The sequence below is a fragment of the Megalops cyprinoides genome, chromosome 9, assembly GCF_013368585.1.
Source record: "Megalops cyprinoides isolate fMegCyp1 chromosome 9, fMegCyp1.pri, whole genome shotgun sequence".
Taxonomy (NCBI): domain Eukaryota; kingdom Metazoa; phylum Chordata; class Actinopteri; order Elopiformes; family Megalopidae; genus Megalops; species Megalops cyprinoides.
The window spans coordinates 33395142-33415611 of NC_050591.1; the positions used below are offsets into that span (position 1 = coordinate 33395142).

General features: G+C 41.2%; 1 protein-coding gene across 3 annotated transcripts in view; it reads left to right on the forward strand.

Moving 5' to 3' along the window:
* The window catches only part of LOC118783375 (vacuole membrane protein 1-like), a 51096-nt gene that overhangs the window by 16903 nt on the left and 13723 nt on the right, over positions 1–20470 (forward strand). For all 3 annotated transcript variants that reach the window (XM_036537215.1, XM_036537216.1, XM_036537217.1), the window contains exons 6-9: positions 10574–10741; positions 11458–11589; positions 19159–19239; positions 19949–20065. In XM_036537215.1, the coding sequence (XP_036393108.1) occupies positions 10574–10741; positions 11458–11589; positions 19159–19239; positions 19949–20065 (498 nt within the window). The remainder of the gene's footprint in view (positions 1–10573; positions 10742–11457; positions 11590–19158; positions 19240–19948; positions 20066–20470) is intronic.

A 20470-nucleotide genomic window follows, 5' to 3' on the forward strand; every position in this document is an offset into this window, starting at 1 on the left:
AAAGTGTTCAACCCCCCCTGCTAAATCACTCATTTGACTGGATAACAATTAATACATTTTTCTGTATATATTTTAATTTACAACAGTAATACTTTTAATGAATTACTAGTAAGTAACATGAGTTTTACACCACAAAATACTTGCTCTCTCTCTTTCTCTCCCTCTTTGTCCTCCTCTCTCCCTCTTTGTGCTGTCAACCAAAAGGCAAACGTAACAACCAAACAGAGACTTTATAATCTAATAAAAGGTAGCTATAAATTGGTTCATATCAATTTATAACTTTATTCTAATTGAATATTGGGTTTCTGTGGGCAATGCAGTGAAGTAACGTCATTTTGACCTTAATTTCTCACCTAAACTTGGCTGTTTTCTTAAAAAAAAAAAAAAAAAATTGTATCCATCTATGGAAAAACAGACATCTCCAATGAGTCAAGGTTTGTTCCAATGCTTCAATTCACTGTCCATAAATGTACTGTAAATATATCATAAAGCCCAGTTCTATCAGAATAAGAAACACTGTGACTACTTTAACTGAAATAATAAAGTGCATCAGTTCGCTCCTTAGCTGGCAACTGTGCAAGCAGACTGGCTCAGAAAGCTAACGTTAGCTGATAATCTCTAGCAAACTACGTCAGCTAACGTTCTTTGAGACTATTCATACCATGGAACTATAACCAGACACTTTCTAAGTAAGGAATAAACCACGACCGGCGGTGCAGTTCTGTGGAAATAAGCCACAACAGGGTGGTGTGATGCGGCCCCGCAGCAAAGCCAAGGGGTTGTTAACCACCCTGAAGTGGTTTATTTCCATAGAACTGCACTGCCAGGAGTGCTTTATTCCCCTTATACCACGGCTACTTACCAAAGAAATAATTCAGCACTCATATTAAATTAGGCTACTATTTTATTATTTTTGAACAAAAATATATATTACAATATGTGCACATCCACAGAATATAGTCCATTCGTATAGCTAGCTTGACACATCCAAACTTTAAAATTTAATTATTTTAAAATGTACTATATTAGCCTACATTTTAAAAAATACTATACGTTACACATCTAGGCTTCGGCTACTGAAACTACAGTAACTTATCCCACTAACTAGAAATTTCTGATATAGCCAGCTACACAGTGTCCGCTTAGCTGGTGAAGTGGATAATGTTACATTCGTGTCTGTCATCTTAAACGTACATATGTGGAAACGGTGACTGTAAGCTGCCGCTTGGTTGATGCTCTAGCTATGTTGTTGCTGTTAACTGTAACATTATCTAATGTTATTACAATGTTGCTGTTATATTCGGTTGTAAATGGAATCTTCAGTAAAGTTGAACGAGCTTGCATATTAATTTTTAACAGTGATAAGGCCACTTTCACTGGAACTACTTCATAGGCGTGCATTATTACTGTACGTTTACTGGGAAATAATCCACGCTCCTCCAGCCAATCAGAAACGAGTATTTAACCAAGCTGTGGTATAAGTCAATTTGACTCCATGAATCCATACTCCATGAAATTCACTAACTTCTACTCCTCCTCCTTTCACTGGCGTGGCAGACTACCAACGTTAAAGGTGCATGCCGCCACCTACTGTACCGGAGTGTGTAACATCATGACATCAAAGAATATTGGACATTAAACCTGTTTAAAAAGCCATTTGAACCTGTAATTGTTTGTCCCGTCTCTAACCGACAAGTTCTCAAAATCTAACGTTAGAGGGCTAAAAATGATTTCAGAAAATATTATTTATGTATGTATTGTTATTATTATTATTATTTAGGGGTGCTGAGATGAAATTTCGGTGTGCTTGAGAGCCCCTAAAAAGAGTCTATAATGGCCAATGGGTGGCAGGAGTGCCAGAGGGTGGAGAGAGCCATTCTTTGATATCGGGCTCCACGGAGACTCATGGTCTGAAAGCGCCTCCGTTCGAGCATGGGGAGCAGAACAACCATTGCACAGACAGCCGTCTTAATCGGAGCAATTTCATAACCATTTTATTACACATTAGTCAAGACGTTTGATGCCCGTCTCTCTTTTTTTTTGAGGGCAATAAAAAGTGTTGAGTCATCATATCACATGCAGGAAAAGAGCTCCAAGAAAAGGGGAGCTCAATAGCGTCTTTCTGGCTGATCCCACATACTCGCTTCAAAGAGAGAAAGAGAGTCAGTGTTACAGCCATGCGAGAGTCACGGCAGCGCCCCGTGGAACACCGAGAGGAAACTAAATCAGACTTGACAGAGTCTGGAGATGTTTCCAGTCTGGGCCGTGTTCCCGACAAAGAGAGCACAGATTCGCAAAACAAAAAAAAAGGCTTGGGAACCAGATAACGTAAGACGGGGGCTGTCTGGGGGTTTCCCGTATAAATCTCTGTCCCGTTTGTTCCATTGAGGGGAGTGGGACACCTGGCCTGGCCTCCTCTCCTTGCTCCCCCACTCCGTCCCCAGCCTGAATGCGGTCTACAGGCGGTGACTGCGTTTCTAAAGCATCGGGTCGCTGGTGATCTCACAAAGTGTCACTGATTTTTTTTTTTTCTGTAAATTTGGGAGTGTGTGTTCCCCGCGTGCGAGTCAGCGGGCGGCCTCCCGTCTGACCTTGTGTTCCCGCCGGCTGGTCACATGACCCTCGTGAGAGCTTGTTCCTCAGCCTCTCGGGGGTGGAGACGTCTGACTCCCCCACGCCCCTCCCACAACAGCGTGCGACCCCTGCGGCCAGCTCTGCTTCACTTTTCTGTGAAGATATTATTACTGATAACATGAATGAATTTGCCTGAATGTTACTATAGATTCTGGTTGTTATTGTTCTTAATAGTAACCATCATTGCCATTGTCAGTCAGCCTATCTGCTTTTATTTGGCTTAGCAACCTTTTAATGAGATTTTTCAAAGTGCATTGTCTCCAGTGTAAATAATAATTAAAAATAGGCAACAGTGCAAAAGGTGATGGAGGTGGACTTCTGGAAATATGTGATAAGTATATTAGATAGTATGTGAGTATGAGATTGTGTGTGAGTATATGAGCCCTGGATATGAGTGGTAAGTGACAGTGAGCCAACCCTAGAGGTGTGGTAGGATTGAGGGCCTTCTCTGTAAAATGAGGCATTAATAATGATAGCGTCATTTTAACGAGAGAGTAGAGGCCCTGGCTGTTTTCGTGCTTGCGCTGGGCTCAGCTGCGGGTCCCATGACCGCTGCAGATGGCACGGTGCCCGTGGTGTGAAAGCGCTGGTGGCGCTAACGCTGAGGAAGCTGACCAGCAGCTGGCCTTGTGATCCTGAACCCCAGTCACACTACTGGCATGCGGGCAGCAGCGCTGAGCGGGGGTTAGGGCACGAGGCTCAGGACTGTGGGTGGGATAGCAGTTGGGGCAAGGTAATTTACCCTAATTTAAAGGTAATTATGCTTTAATGTAAAGTCCAGGTCTGTTTAATAAGGGCATCTGCATAGTAATGAATAAAGCGTTGCAATAACTTCCTTTCCGGCTGAACTCAGGTAGAATAAATGCTTCTGTCCATGTCGTGATGACTCCATGATTGAAAGTGGTTGGTGTAACACTGATCTGTGTGAAGGTTTGAGGGTCAGTGCCTGGTTTATGTCTGTTTTGGAGTAGTCATGCAGTAGTTTGCATATGAACATTCGCTGGGTTTTCACAAGCCTGCAAAGAAGTATCCCTATGCTTCTCATTATTGTCATTTTTGCAGACGCACTTACCCAAAGCGGGTTACATTCTGAATATTTATTGAGACAATTCTCGGTTATGTACCTTGCCCAAGGGTGCAACAGCGGTGCCCCAGCAGGGAATCTGATCAGCAACCTTGCGATTATGAGCTCTGCCCCTTACCACAATGCTACACTGCTGCCCAGCATTCTGCCGGGTTTTCATTATCATGCCAGTACACCAAACGCCTATGCTAGTAGCATCCAGATGACTGAGGCTGGCACCACAGTGGGGAAGAATGGTTACTGTTACAGGGGTTAGGTATTTATTTGGTCCAGTGTATACTCTAGTAGAAAGCATGAGTCCTGTAGACCGACTTTCTTCATATCACTCCTTTGCTTAACTGCTTCTTTCAGCATGCTTTTATGGCATTGTTTTTGAGGCTTGGCACAGCAAACTAAATTAATTGGTCAACTTTTTTTTTTGGTATGGCACCCTTTACCTTTAGATCGGGGCAGCAGTGTGGCGTAACGGTAAGATGCAGGGCTCTGAAAGGTTGCTGGTACTTAACCTACATTTGCCTCTGTAAATATCCAGCTGTACAAATATCCAGAGTCAAGAGAGATTTTATTGTCAGCCCATCCATATACAAGTATACAGTGGGGCTGAAATAACATTTCCCCGAGGAATGAATAAAGTTGTTACCTATGTAAGTCACTCTCAGGTAAGGGTGTCTGCTAAATGCTTGTAGTGTAATGCAGATCGTGACAGAAGACTTTACAGAGTGCTGTTACCAGAGGCCATAAAAGAAGAAACAAACCGGGGAAAACCCAGAGTGTGACTAAAGGGGGGGACTGAAAAATGATTCCTCTACCCCTTTGCAGAAGGAGATCGAGACAAACCGCTCGAAATATGTGAGAATAGACACGCTGTATGTATATGAATGATTAGTGAGTCATTAAGTGACAGCGGGGCCGATCTGCAGGAACAGGCCGTCCGTCTCTGGAACGCCACCAGTTCCGTAAAACGCGCTGACACTTCATTTTGCCTTGTACTACAAGGTGCCGGTTTTTGTGGGTTGCCGCAAAAACGTGAGCAATTTTCTCTCCATAATGCGATTGTCAGAGCTTCTGACAGAGGAATGCAGACGGCTGTCAGCTTTAGAGGAATTCACCGCTTTACGGGGTTCACAGCTGGTGACATAATGAACAGATTTTTTTTTTTTTTGAGCCGGGGGGTGGGGGGGGGGCTAATTGGTTCCCCATGTGTTATTTACACCCCCCTCGGCAGCTAAGTTCAAATGCTGGAAACCTCCCTGCTAGCAGGGGGTCCAAAACCATGTTCCCACTGTTAATTTCTTTCAGACATGGAACACTGCTCTTTGCCAAGAGCGTGATCTCACTCTCTGAGTGTGTGCGGACGGCTCGCTTTTTCAAAGTGTTTCTTTTTTTTTTCCCCCTCGGTGATAATGAAGGGTATCCCTTCGATTGTTGGTGTAGCAACTGCCGTGTCATATTGCCTGGACATTAATGTCTACTTCTGTCAGGTAAAATCGGACATATCCTGGCTGCACCTATAACCTGCTGTCATGACATGACCTGAAGTTACCTGTAAAGTAATCCCTCTCTAGAAAGTCCCTCAGATTGACTGTAGTAGGATGAGTATGGAGTACTTTAATCCTTTGACCCCTCTGTGCATTCCTGTGGAATGAGATTTCAAAAAGGTATTTTCCCTTTGCTTACTGATAATGTTTTTCCTCAATAAAAAGGGTGAGAAGGTCACCATGCATTTTGCCTGCTGTATTTGTGAGCGATAAACTATTACACATGAGCCCAAAGTTTTGCCTTTTGGAGGTTGGGGATTTGGGGGTTGATGTGTCTGTATACCGGCACATTACGTTACACTGGTAGTGAGATGTATCATCAATGGTTAAGAAAGTCACTCAGGGATTTTTTTTTGCAATGTGTGGGGTGGCCGAGAACGAGCACTTGAGGAACCTCAGTTACAAAAACAGAAAGAAGCAGCCGCTGGTGCGCACACAGCTCCGCGTCACAGGAAATGACATGCAAAGCGACTGACTAATTGCACTCCTTGCTCGCTCTGCCTGTTTGCCGTCAGCACTCCTTCCCAGTAGTCTGGTGCGCTGTAGTTTCATGTCTCCTCACCGCCGATGAGCCGGCGCTTGCCATTGAAAAATGAGTTTGCGTGCGAGGCGTGCGGGAGATTCTCTGTGATTCACCGGCACGCAGTGATAAAGTGTTTTGGTGGAGCGAGCCTCTCAGAGGTGGAACACGCGGTCCTCGTCTGCGTATCGTCAGCGAGTTGTTTGAACTCGCAGACGTCAGAGACGAACTGTTTTGACTCGTCAGTTCGTTCTCCCCGTGTTTGCGAGCGCCGCGCCGTTTCGTGATCTTGTGGAAGGGCATTCCCCTCGAAGGCAGGGTGGCAGCGCAGCGCTCCACAGCTCAGGCAGAATCTGTTTATGCTGCATGTTTCTCCTCATGGGTTTTTGCTCCACCTCTTGTGAATTTGGGATTGAGGAAAGTTCACGTGTGCCCCTGTTTTTCAGTCAGGATGCACTCTCTCTTTCTCACTCTCAGACACAGAGAAAGGCAGCTTCTCTTACATTACATTACATCATACAGTGTAGCAGACGCTCTTACCCAGAGCGACTTACAAATAAGTGCATCGCAATGCCAAGAGTAGTTGTTGAAAAGTGCTACAAGAGGTCGGTCAAATACTGAGTTAAGAGCTAAACTAGTGTGTAGTGCTTTTTTAAATAGAAGATAGGGATAGATGGGATAGATAGAGAGAAAGGTAGACTAGAGATAAAGCTTGAAGAGATGAGCTTTCATCTCTCTCTTGAAGGCACCCAGGGAGTCTGTTCTACGAATCTCAGCAAGAAGCTCATATTTACCAGTGTGGAGCAAGTACTGTTCTTTGTCGAGGTTCTCACACTCTAACCCAAAGTCCTCCTTCAGACCACAACAAACACCAACATTTGGCCGCTGTCCCTTCCTTCACAGCATTGCAAGCTTTTGTCTGTTTCCCTTTCCCCTCATTTGATAAAATCAGATTACAGCATTGTTCAAAGTCAGGGCGGCGTGCCTTTTCAGCCCAGCCTGGGGGAAAAAGCCTGACCAAAAGGAAAGTAAATGCTCATTTACATAAGAGTATATGTAAATTATATAAATTAAATGTAAATTTCTATAAATGCATACAGAAATTTGTGTACAGAGTTTAATTTCTACACCTTTTACCTTTAAATAACTTTTCACCGACCATGTTTTCTTGAAGTATGCATTTCTACATATATTTTGGACTTTGTGACTTTGTGGGTTACCTTGCAGAGCCTGAGGTATTCCAGTAACTGATTCAGATGTGTGCAGTGCCAGGCAGGATAAATTTCCTAAGTGTTTAAAGTAGGAAAAAACTGCTTGACTGCCCCCTGCTGTTTTGGAGTGTTGTAGTTCCGTTGCTGTAGTTTGTTCATGTGGTGTGCCTTCAAGAAAACATTTACAAGGTCCTTTTGAAGTACCATAAAGTCAGCCAGCACTGGCCTTTTGGGAGACTGTGGATCAGCACACAGGTTGCCTTTAACCACAGTTAGAAAGGTAGACTCTTGGACTGAGCTTGGAAAACTTCAGTTAATAAAGACATATAATTTCGCAAGCAAAACAAAGAGGCCGTGGTTAATTTCTGACATTTCATTTTCCCGGTGTGGTAAACGCTTACGGATTGCATGTGTTTACACGATTAAAATGATAATTATATCAATTGGTTATGGGCATTAAAAAAACGTACAGATTGACTAAACCTGTAAACATGACTTTGCCTTGAGCGTTTTGCCAGGCATGACTTCATTTTTGGCTAACAGATGCTCTTCCAGTTTATGTCAGCGTGCTGGCTTAGTGTTAAGTGTTTGCATTGTACTGTAACACCTGGGAGCTTTAACCAGGACTCAACATGCAGAATGAATACAGCCAGAGCCCTGCATGCCAGGACTGCCTCCTATCCTCTCAGCCTGTGAAGGGTAGTGCAGCATGGTGGAGCTGGTGGGGATGGGTACAATCAGAGGGGGTAAAAATTGGCCCTTTTTTCAAGGACAGTTGGTGTGTCTCTTAAAAAAAAAAAAAAAAAAGGGAAAGGCTTTCCTTGCCTCACATCCTCTGATAAGTCTGTTTGGAGAGTGACTGGTGTTATTTTTTTTGCAGGCCGTCCCTTGCATTGGCTGCCCAAAGGCGTGCTGGGGCAGGTGGAGCGGGGTAGCTTTCATTGTGATTTAGTGTGGCTACACCCTTTTTGGAAGAGCAATTAAAAAAAAAAAAAAACATATACATATATAGCACGTCAGCAATGAGTGAAGTGATCAAAGGACGTTTGATGGCTCTGTGTTCACGCGCCTGTCTCTCTGTATATATACTTTGAATTATCATTAAGCCCACTGTTTGTTTGCTCGTAAAAGAGCAGAATCCGTGCCGAGGAGTGAGGAGCGAAACCAGATGGCACAAAAAGGCACTTCTGTGTGTCGCACAGTGTTGACAGAGGTGGTAGAATGGCTCAGCCTCTACCCAGCCGTACTCCACCAGTCGCCTGCGAAAGGTCAGTTGCAGCTTTACCAACCTGGAGAGATGCTTGTTTTTTATTTTTAGTTTATTTAGCTTTTGTTTTACCAGGAAGTGTCAGTTGAGAACCGGTTCTCTTTGACAGTGATGACCTGGGGGAGGGAAATATTTTGGGAGGGAATTATTATATCAGTTATCAGTTATATCATAAACTATTATCTCCCATTGCGTCAGACGTCGAAGGTGTGAAACAAACAGATCACTGATTGTACCTCAGTGATGGCGGGTGGTTATGAAGGAGAGAGTTGAGATCTGAGTCTGGGTGGAAGTTTCTCAGAACACACACTGCTTATCCCAGGAAGGGAATCTCTGAATGAATGTATAATGTACTGAGAGAAAGGGGTGGGGCACTTTACAGCAAACATGCTTACTTTTCAGATGCAATGCCAGCCATGTTACCACAACAGATTCTCACAAAGTGAGATGCGTCTCCTCCGTGTGAATTTAAAAGTGAATTTTGCAAGTTAATTCCTACAGTGCATTCAAAAGCACTTTGTGATTAGTGACTGTATCAGAAATATGTCATTTTGTCTTTATCTTGTGTTTTTCCCCCTGGGAACGCAGGCAGAGTAATTGCTGTGCTCGTTTCTTTTTTTTTTTTTTTTTTTTGAAATCACTTTGGTTCATGTCTGCATGGAGTAAGAATGAGAGTGTGTGTGTAAAAGTGTGAACAATGAGAAATTGCTGTGTGTTCATCTAAGCCCCTCTTAGGACCGGATGTGTTTTTCTGAAGTCTACTTTTTCACAGTTAGGAGCTGAGGGGGGGGCCCTAATTTCTGGAGCATCTAAGGGCTTTATGAAGCATGTAACACAAATAACGTAACGAAATTTGCACCCTAAAATCAAATTGGTATTTTACCACAGTGTTGTTTGTGTCAGGCTTTTCTAAGGTAATCTCTTCCTAATTAAAACTATTTTGTGAATGTGTAAGAAAGGAAATGATTCTCATTGAGAGAAGAGCACAGAAACATTGGCAGCACTGGACATTAGAGCATTGATTTTTTTAATGCCATGCTTTTGATATTGTGCAAAGCTAATCTACACACTAGTCTGCTAGTCTGAATGCTGAGAATGAATGCAGTCTGAAAAGGCCCTCAGCTCTTTCTTTAAACTAACTCAAGGTTAGTTTAAACAAAACAGTGGGACCATGATTATTATTATTATTATTATTATTGTTATTATTAAACATTTACTCATTTTGTGTAGGTTCTGGCATTTTCGGTTAGAGATACAGATTTCCCCTTTTTCAGTCCTGAATTAGTGTTTTTAGCTGCTGTCTTACCCTCCCATAGAACAGAGGCACCTCCTGCTATCTTATATATTAGAATAGTAATCTTATTTAACTGCTTACTGTAATGCCTTATCCAGGGTAACTCAGAAAGCTTGTGTTTGAAGCATTAGCCGTTTTTCCTGCTGAATGTGTAGACAAGCAGTTGAGGCACCGCGCCCGGGTCAGGGAAACTGCAGTTTTATACCTCTAACCAACGCCCCAAACTGCTCCCTGAAAAACACTCTCTGTCTGAACACTTTGGTGTTTTAAAATTTTAATTATTTACCCCTGCATGCACATTTTAATGCAAAACATTTAAAACACTCAAACTGTATACCTACACACACCCACAGTGAAAAATATGATACATTCTGGTATATAGTGCAATATATTGCAATATGTTTGTACAGTGTCTATACAATACCAGTCAAAAGTTTGGATGCATCTGATTAATATAATGGGAAACATGCATTCAAAGACATTTTGATTTAAAGACTTATGCTTAAATGCTTGAAATTTGTTCCTTAGACAAATAAAAATAGTGAAGTTGATGCCTTTGTATGAATTCCTCTCCAAAAAATTTAATGTAATTTTAAATATTTTTTTTGTAAAATATAATTTTGATCACTGCACAAATTCCATTTGTTATTTCATAGTTTTAATGTCTTTCCTATTATTATAAAATGTGGATAATAGTAAAAATAAAGAAATAAGTGTGTCCAAACTTTTGACTGGTACTTTATATATTCTATATGTGAAATATATTCAGACCTTATTCCTCAGTATAATGCACAATCACACATTCATCAATCATAGACAGTATGTACATAGACACATATGTACATAACATTTCTTTGATTAAGCCACCCTCCTTTAGGATACTAATCTTAACATATAAAAGGGAAGAGTAAGAAAATGATAACATAAAATAATAACTATAAAAACACCTTCACTCAAAACCCTCTGTACACCACATGTGCAAAAAGACACTTCTAACTGGTGAACATGTGCCCCTTCCTATCCAGGGTCCACACATAGCGTCGGTCACGCTGGCCGCGTATGAGTGCGGCTCTGTAAACTTCCCCGAGCCCCCCTACCCCGACGAGATCATCTGCCCGGAGGAGGAGGCTTTGGGGGGAGGCATCTCTCTCTGGACCATCATCTCCAAGGTCCGCCTGGAGGCCTGCATGTGGGTGAGTCCAGCATCCAGCGTCTGGCATCCACTGTCCAGCACACAGGCTGCAGACATTAATGCCAGCCCCTTTACAGACAGCCCACAGGCCAGCAGGGCTTGTGAAATTGTATCTGAAATTTGGTGCGTTTTGGTCAGTCGCTGCCAGCACATTGCCAAAGGACTTCTGAAAGCTTATACTTTGGAAATTAATGTGTGCTCAGCGTATACACAAATTCAGACCATACAACTAATTCAAATAGAATGCAGCAAATGCTGCAGTATTTCACTGCAAATGTCTTTATTGCATGCTTAAACTTAAACACAAACGCTTCTTATTTTTACTGTTATGTACAAAGCTGAGTGTTGGGAAATGTTTACCCTCTAGCATAAAATGGAAAGGGGAACCATGCTAATGGTGCAGATGTACTGCAGCAGTGAGGTTGTGCTTTGCTCGTGGCACAGTAGTGCAATTGCACAAAGCTCTGTGTTTTTCTGCAAGGCCAGAATGTGATGAATTGCGTATGGAAATGAGTCCGCCTCATGGGGCTTTCACTGGCACTGAAGAGGAACAGTGTGATCCCTGCGTCCCAGACCCTGTCTCATCTGCTGTGCGCGTGTGTGTGTGTGTGTGTGTGTGTGTGTGTGTGTGTGTGTGTGTGTGTGTGTGCGTGCGTGCTTGTGTGCTTGTGTGTGCGTGCTTGTGTGTGCGTGCGCGTGTGTGCGTGTGTGTTACAGGGGGCTGGCACCGCCATAGGGGAGCTCCCTCCATACTTCATGGCCCGGGCAGCCAGGCTATCGGGAGCGGAGCCTGATGATGAAGACTACGAGGAATTTGAAGAGATGCTGGAACAGGCAGAAACTGCTCAGGTGGGCCAGGTGGACCTCCTCCCCCTCCCCCCCATGTCTCTCTCTATCAGTCCTGTTCCTTCAGGTTTTACTCGGTGTCCCAGTTTCGAGTGTTGCCGTGAGCGTTCTCCCTTTGTGCGGCCGGGTGTCTGTGTGCGGATGTGTCACATCCAGCTGCTACCTGACACAGCAGTATCCTCAGCGTGTGCTGAGCCAACCGGCTCATGTGACTCTCCAGACTAGATCAGGACCTCGGGCGCAATTCCGAGCCTGTGTGTGACGGCGAGCTCCCTCCCCCTGCTCCGAACTCACAGCTTCACACTTCACAGCTATCGTCCAAAATGTTGCTGATTATGGAAATGCTAGTGTGTTGCAACATTGAGGTTAAATCTAAGAACAATCACCTTCAAGGTCAGCAGTCTGGAGTTCCTCTGGTTTGCTTCAGGGGCTATTCCTCCAGCAGGGTGTGATACATAGGCTTTGGTTTTTTAATCTGCTTCGAGCTAATTCTTTCATTCTTTTCACATGAACGCACACATGCAAGGGTGTGTGCGCAGGCAAGTGTTTGTGTGTTTGTCTGTGTCTGTGTCTGTCTGTCTGTCTGTCTGTCTTTGTTCATACCTATGCATGTGTGTATCTTCACTTATTTTCTTCAAACCCAGCTCGTGTGAAAGTACTTTTCTGTACTATTTTGTGCTCATCCTCAGAAAGGTGGCGTAGAAAGCAGGTTCTGGAATCTTGGTTCTGTCTGTGTTCTCTCTGCGTTAGTCTCAGAATCAGGGCTGTATTCCTGCCTGCTGGGCCCCCTGAGGCTCTCTCTGGCTGCAGGCCTCTGCCAGTACTTGTAAGGAGCTGATGCTTTGAAGCTGATTTGCGTAGCTTGCTTGGTGGATGCAAGTGGTTTTTATGCATCCCCGTCATCAGAATGCCGATGCGTGCTGTAAAGGGCGATTTGGTGCCAAATATGAAAAAAAAGGGATCTTTTGTGTCTTTCCAGAGGAACGCTTGGCGAACAGTCGTTTCTTTCATGAGACGAATGCAACACGTTTGAGCGGAAACGGCATCGTTTGAGACGCCTTCTCTACTGTACCTCAGTTCAAGACACGGCAGGTTGCTGGGTCCTCTCCCCTCCAAGGATTCACCACAGTAATGAGCCAGACAGTGGCTGGCGTAGATTGACGCATTCGGCTCAAATTACAGCACTGCCATTTTTTTTTTTTTAATTATTGGGTGGAATTCCCCTTTAATGTGTCTGCACAGTTTCCAGTTATTTGTGTATCACCAGCCTCCTCTACATTCGGGCCAGAATTGTCCCTGCATGTGGGTGAAATTAAAAAAAAAAAAAAAAAAAATTGCAAGTCATTTTTAATGATTATAAACAGAAGCACATGGTGGTGTCATTTACCATCATGCTAGCCTGTTGTTATCATTTTTTTTTTCCTATTGGCCGCTTTGCTGAAGCTGGGTGCGTCTGGGTACTGATTGTGTCCCGGAATGTGCAGAATCAGGGGATCAGCACATAGCACCTGCAGGAAGCCCAGATTGTAGAGAACAAGGGACATCCTCCGGAATGCTCCTGCAAAGGGGGCAGCCGAGACCAGCGCCGAGACCTCCCAGCCCTGGTCCTCCATTTTAAAACGTTATTCTTCATTTTTCACTCAACTGTCCATAAAGCGATTAAGGGCCTTGTTGTCAATATTAATTAAGGAGTACTGACCTTGTGTAAAATGACTGATTTGATTCTCTTTTTTTTTCACCACCACCACAGATCTGAAAGAAATTATTAAATAGATATCTTAAAAAAAAATCAGTAAAATTTTGATCTGGACAGAAAAGTCAATCAAGCCTTCAGTCAGAGGCTTAAACATGTTATTGTTTAAAAAAAAACAAAAAAAAAACAAGGTAAACAAGGATGTTTTTTGGAGGGAAACGGACTGCAGGGAGGAAGGGAGCTTCCTGATTGGACAGGGGCGTACAGGTCTGTGAATTCTCGGATGCCAAATCCCAGGATCGTGTCTGCTGTATCCCCAATAAGAACCATCTGCTCCAGGCCTTCGCCTCGCTCCCATGTCCCTACCCCACCAGGGCCGCGCCGGCCTGTGGTTTGCCCAGACGAGTCACATGATTTCTCTGAAACTCCCCCCCTCCTTTAACTTCCAGTAAACCGTCTCAAAAGGAATGACTCAGAGTGAAACCACCTTCCCTTTAATCACAGCTTGTAAAAGACTTTGTCAACGTGGACTTTTTTTTTCCTTAATATTTCAAATTGTGTTATGCTTTAATTTTTCTGGAATGGTCATCGGGCTAAGGTTACGTCAGCGGCCTGATCTGTTGGCTTCCTGCTATAAAATCAAAGCATGTGTAGTCTACAAGGAGTTAATTTAATGAACTTTGATGCTATCAACATTTTTTTTTATACCCCCTATGCTGCTGATCAGGAAACGCATAACGTCTGCTGGGTTTCATTCAGAAAACAGTGTGTGGGTGGTGGCTTTGTTGTTGAGGTGCACACAGTTGTTAAACAGCGAAGTTACCCTTTTTAACTGCTCCAACTGTTGCCTTACCGTTTTGCACTTCACACAAGTGCATTTTCCAAATGAAGACATAATGTGCTGCAATACTCATGTTTTATTTGCATTAAATAAGTCTTTTAAACTTGCTCATTTTAACATGTTTTAATAATGACCAGGATATTTTGCAGATCATGTTGTTTTAATATTTGCATTTCTTAATCATGTATTTTGTTGGCCTTAAGTGCTCAAGTATAGGGTTAATATTTCATGATGTAGCAATTAAATGAAATGGGTGACAGTTTGTGGCTCCCATCCGAAAACAAGCAAAGGTTTCACTTCCATTTACTCTGTTTGCTGTTTGACTTTATTTGACTGTTTAAGTAGGTTTTTTTGGCTGGCAATGCAAAAATGTAGGAAACTATTTCTGAGCAAAGACCTTCTAAACTGCAGCTGTGTATTTTAAATCTTCACTAACCTAAATATGTCAGGAAATGGCTACAGTCTAAAGGGGATAACCTCTAGTAATAAGATAAATATTGCCGTGTTTGATTTTCAAATCAGTTACTCAGATTTAGAGGAAACCTGTTTTGCAGCTGACCTTTTTTTTTAGCTTCCAAAATGTTTCAGTAACAAACACGATGCAACAGTTTAGGAGATGAAGAATTGCAGGTGTGTGATGTAGTGTTGGGGAAGTGGCAGCATGAATCAGTGATGCTGTGTGTCCACTGACCTCCAGTCTGCTGAGAAAGTGTGAGGACATTTTTCAGTCAGGCTCTATTTCTCACGAACGTCTCCCTGGTTACTGGTGACAGGCTGTAAATCTCACCTCTCCTGCCACTTACGGTAGCAGTTATTAGTGTAGAATGAGAAATAGAAGGGTATGGGTCTGACACAAAACATTACGTTCACCATGTTTAATCTGAGGAATATGTACAGTAGATTATCTAATTTGTCTAATCTGAATGTTGTTATGCCTGTTCTGTAGTCAAATCTTGCCTGTTCTGCACGTATTTGACAATGTGCAGGTTAAGCATATTGCCTGTTACAGTAAACAGATTTCATATCACAGAAATGTTGAAATTATGTTTGAGACTTTTCTGTGCAGAGTACTTGGGCATTAAGTTTACTGTTGACCTGAGTAAATTAAGTTTTTTTTATCACTTCAATCAATGCCATGATTGGTTACACATTAGGATGCTCATTTTCTATATGCTAAAAAATAGACAGAACCCCAGAATCACAGGGGGTTGTGATCGTCCTGATCACATATTACAGCCTTATGGCTTAGAAAATGTTGTAAAAAATCAGGCCAGAAAAAAAAATTCAGGCCAAAAGTCTTTTGAGACGTAACTTAGACATATTCCAATTTTTCCCTCACGCCTCATGGCTGTTGGAAGACAGACTCTGTTTGTCTTAATTTAGGTGGGGGCCATCAACTGGTTACTCTGAGCACAGGGTGCAAATTGCCCCTTTTTTGCCTTTTTTTTCCCCTTCATCAAAAGTGACCATTGATTTAGCCACTTTTTTGCAATTCGTTTTTTGATTTTCACTGTTCCCCTGCAGTCAGTGGGATTCCTGCCCTTACTGGAGACAAAGCAGTGCAGTCCCCCCCCCCCAAAAAAAAAAACCACACACATTCCATCCCTCCACTGTCCAAGAGGAGGAGCACAAAAACCCTCTCTCCTTTTTCAGTCAGAGCCTCATTGGTCAGGTTCATTCCGATGGTGGTCCATCGGATTTGCTTTTGGGCGTTTCCTTTACCGCCCTCCAAATTTCCGCTCTTGGTTGCCGTTCGCATTGAAAATCCCGTCCTGACAAGGGCGCATTGTTAACCGTTTGGCGTGAATGTGGGGCGTGGCGGTCTGTCCGTTGTAAGAATTGCTGAGTTAGTGTTTAGGGAGGAGTCGGGGGGGGGTAACAAAACTCATTCTGTTGTAGATGAAGACACCTCATTAAAGACAGGGCCTCTGTGTGTCTTGTGGAGTCAGAGTGAGTGGACAGCTGCTTCTGTCAGATCCTCCGAACACCTCCCAAACACCTCCGGCTTAGTTCTGTTATTCGAACTTCACACTTGCTGGTTTCAGACATACGAGTGTAACACTAAGAATTTATTACAAATCTTGTTGTGGGTGAGATTCTTTGAAACCGTTTTTCCTGGAGGTTCATATTACTCAGTTTTTTGAGATACTGTGTCATGACCATTACCAAATGAATCGTATTTTTGATGTGATAAACAACAAGTTGTGTCTACCCTTTTGAATGGGTTTGCCTGTTGACCTGGAAGGTGGCGTTCAAATATTTTACCATAGCTGTCATTAGCCATTTCTGAAGACCAGTTCAGAAAACAAAATGGTGGCCATAGGAATGTCACATTGTAGCCTGTTCACTGAAAACCTTCTGTTATAAATGGACAAACAACCGGACATATAATTTAATACAGCTGAATACAATTGCAAAAAGTTGCATTCTTGGAAAACCGCTTGTTGTTAAAAATGTGTTGGCAATAAAAAAGATTCTGAGAGTACCGGAGTGCTTAGGGGCAGGGTCAAAAACAGTATGACATCATTTTTTGTCAGTTAAAATTTTGGGCATTTTTTGGGCAGTTTTTTTGTATTTTGGGTTGCAGGAATTTAGGCAAGCTGCAATCTTCAAAGAAGCATTTGATTCCAACCGGAGGAGCAAGTACATTGGTTAAATACTGCATTTATGAATTACAAAAAATGCTGTCTAAGCACAGCTTTAATGCATATTCAAAAAGTTGGTAATGATAATATCATAAATTATTTGAAGGGTTTATTTTACATTTGCATGAGGTGTTGCAACAGGTTTTCCAAAAATTGTGTGCAAAATATTGTTTAGGTTTATTGCTGTGTCTGTTAATATGAGTAATTACCCTTTGTTTGAAAAGCCCTTCCACAGAGGCCTAATGACATGGGAAAAGCAGCTATTAAGATCAGTCATCCCTGATTAAGCCACCTTTCCCTGTTCCTGTGAAGCTGTCCTGCAGGAATTTGACACAACATTCCCAGTAGTAGATGAAAATCTGTCCCTTTCTTTTTCCCCACAGAGGTACTTCGAGGAAGCATGTTAGGAAAGAGCTCAGCTCCTAGCTTAGGCTGGGAGTTTTCCTGACTCACGCAAGTGGCCGAGGAGTCACGCTATGTACTTTGTTCTCAGGAGGAAACAAAATGATTTCAAAATGATCCTGTGCAAGTGAGGAAAGTCCTGTCTGATCAGACAAGGTTAAGAGAGAAGTTCTGCGTTTGTTAGTCAGGGAGCCATGAGTGGTGAAGTCCAGGTGTCATTTTCAGTGGCATTGGTCTGTTTAGAGACACCTTTACCCATGGTGTCGCGCCCCCGCCCCAAAAAAACAAAAAAAACAAAAAGAAAACATCCAACACTAGCAATGTGATACATCAGTGTATATTACACATTTTAATAGTAAGTAGAAATACATTTGACATGCAAAATGTTTTCCTGTTCATAATAGCAGTTATGGAACAATTCTAGAACATAGCATGAACAGAAATCGTAGGATGTAAGGTTATTAGGTAATGGCGTTAGATAAAACTGTTCAAACAAACGGTGATTTCTGGGATGAAATGTAATGTAGTTGTTTTATATAGGGCTGTCATTTTTATTTAAAATGCAAATACGGTCCGAGGTCATTAAAATGGACACTAAGTGAAGTAGATCAAAGCTCAAAATCAACAAAGTGGTCATTCTGCCACAAAATGATTTTATTTTAAAAAAATATACAGATAGTAAAACAACCTTTTAATTGAAAAGAAATTAAATCAGAGTCAAAGTGTAATTCAGAGTGAAATGTTCACTTTATACAGAGAAAGACTTTGTATCTTGTGTTTGTGTTTAGAATATCAGATGTACTTGTTACTGGAATGGAATTGTAAAATCACTCTTTCTAAAAAGGAGAATAAATTATTTGGATTTAATTATTAGGAATGTTTGAATTATTACTGCATTCCACAAAGAGGAGGAATTTCTGGAAGCTTTAGTAATGAGGGAGTTAAATCTTTAGTTGCTGTCAGCTCTGGCTCTTGTATTCTTCCTTTGATGTGAAATGGACATAAAATGCTAAGGTGTGTCACAGTGAAAAAATTATTCTCTTGTTCTGTGTAAGAATTTTCATATAACTACACCTCTCGTATCTTGCAAGTATATGCCCTACTATTATCTGTTGGATAAAATCCTAGATGTCCTGGATCCTAGATAAAGTAGCTTAAACTGCAGTTTTCACAGTAAAATGAAAAAGATACAATACATTTATTACTGCAATTTTTTTGAAGGATTTGGAGATATATATGAATATTTCAGTTTTATAAACAGACAGTAAAATATCTGTTCCGACTGATCTGTATTTCTCTCTGCTTTTCCCCTGTTCTGATGCCTTGCATTCATTTAAAATGAGTGAAAAGATTTCATGATTATTACAGAGAAAATTTATTTCAGTTGAAATTATATTATTTTTCACTTGAAATGCCATATGGACAGTTATTTTTTACTACTGTTGTCCAGGTTTTTTTCCCTTTTCCATTGGGAAAAAGCATTCATTACAGAAGGTTTTATTTTTAGACCAAACGTGTTTGTATAATATGTAAATGTATGGTAAAATACATTAATACATTTCTTTATCAAAATATTACATATAAACACAAGTAAAAATAATATATAATATTTATATAATAATTCATGTTTAATTTCATCTGTGTGTAGAGTTTAGTAAATGGCTTTTGTTCTATTTCTTAAATCTTGTAATGGGATAAACAAATTGCAGGGTCTCTGAAATTATTAATGATACCTTATTTTTGCATTAAAGTAATATAAAAATCTGTAAAATGAAATCTATATTTCATGTAGTACTTTTTAATCATTATCATGTAAGCATTGCTTTTCTTATGTTTTATTTAATTGTTTGCTCCTCAAATTTGGTGGCATTGTGTAGCTGCTTTCAAACAAAAAAAAAAACAGTACATAGAATTTTACCATTTTTAAATCTTATTATGCACTGAGCATCAGCACTTTAATGAATGCTTTCCTTGTTGTTCTGTATCTGCAGGACTTTGCCACGCGAGCAAAACTAGCCATCCAGAACATGGTACAGAGAGTGGGATTCTTTGGAATTCTAGCCTGCGCCTCTGTAAGTCTAATCTGGTAGAAGTGTAAGAAATATATCTGTTTAACTTGGTGAAATGCATTTGAAGTAAAGTAAGAGGAAGAAGGGTTCTTAAACTTTGTTTAGAATTTTTTTTAATCAATTGTTAGCAAAAGTGACTTCTGCCTCACTTGGATGGCAGTCAGCTGTTAAGTTTTAGGCTTAAATGAGTAAATTGTGTTTGAGTCTTTGCAATAGGAAATACAGAAATATGTGCACTTAAAAAAACAAGCATTTTTAAATTTTAGAATCTCTCTCTCTCAGGCAATCTATTTTTACATGTTTCTATAAAAATCATCATTAATGTTTTTTGTCAAATGTGACTTTTTTCTTTAATTAATTTGAAGTTCTAATGTAAAGTATATGTTTGATGTTGTGTAAAGTACTAGTCACCTGACACATTGGAGCTGAAACAACTGTTTGTCTTTTGTGTTAACTACAGCAACAAGAAGCTGAAATACAGGGCATGATAAATTGCACTGATACTGAGGTCTAACACCTGAAAATTACATGGAAATTTCAAACTGTAAACCCACATCCAGGATCCATTTTAATTTCCTAACACTACATTAGACCCCAATTCACCTCATTCGTTTCTAGAATGAAAATCTCCATTCACTTCTAACATCAAATTGCCCATATCTCAGCTAAGGTTTCATAAGAATGTTCAGTAATGGTAAAACATGTTTTTCAGATCCCTAACCCTCTGTTTGATCTGGCTGGTATAACGTGCGGTCACTTCCTGGTGCCCTTTTGGACCTTTTTTGGAGCGACCCTTATTGGAAAAGCCATCATCAAGATGCACATCCAGGTAATGAATATATATATATCGGAATATTTTTAATACATTTTTTTACTATGTGTGTAAATATTTTTTATAAAAAGAAATTACACTTTATATTTCACCACAGAGAGACCTGAAAGAAAAACTTTTTTTTTAGGGAAGAGCATAAAATGTGAATGTATATTTTGTTTAAGATGGTAAAGAATTTACCTTCAGTAATAACTTTTCAAATTTGTCATCTTTAATTGTTTTGTAAGTTGTTTTGCCTCCGACAAACACAATGGAGAATGCATGCAGGATAGCTGAAACTCATCAAGCCTGTCGAAGGAGCCATTTTGTAGAGCTGAGCTCCCCGTCGTCCATTTTGTAAAACCAGGGTGAATCATTGAGTAGCTGAGTGGCAACGCTCGTTCGATAGTTGACTGAATAATT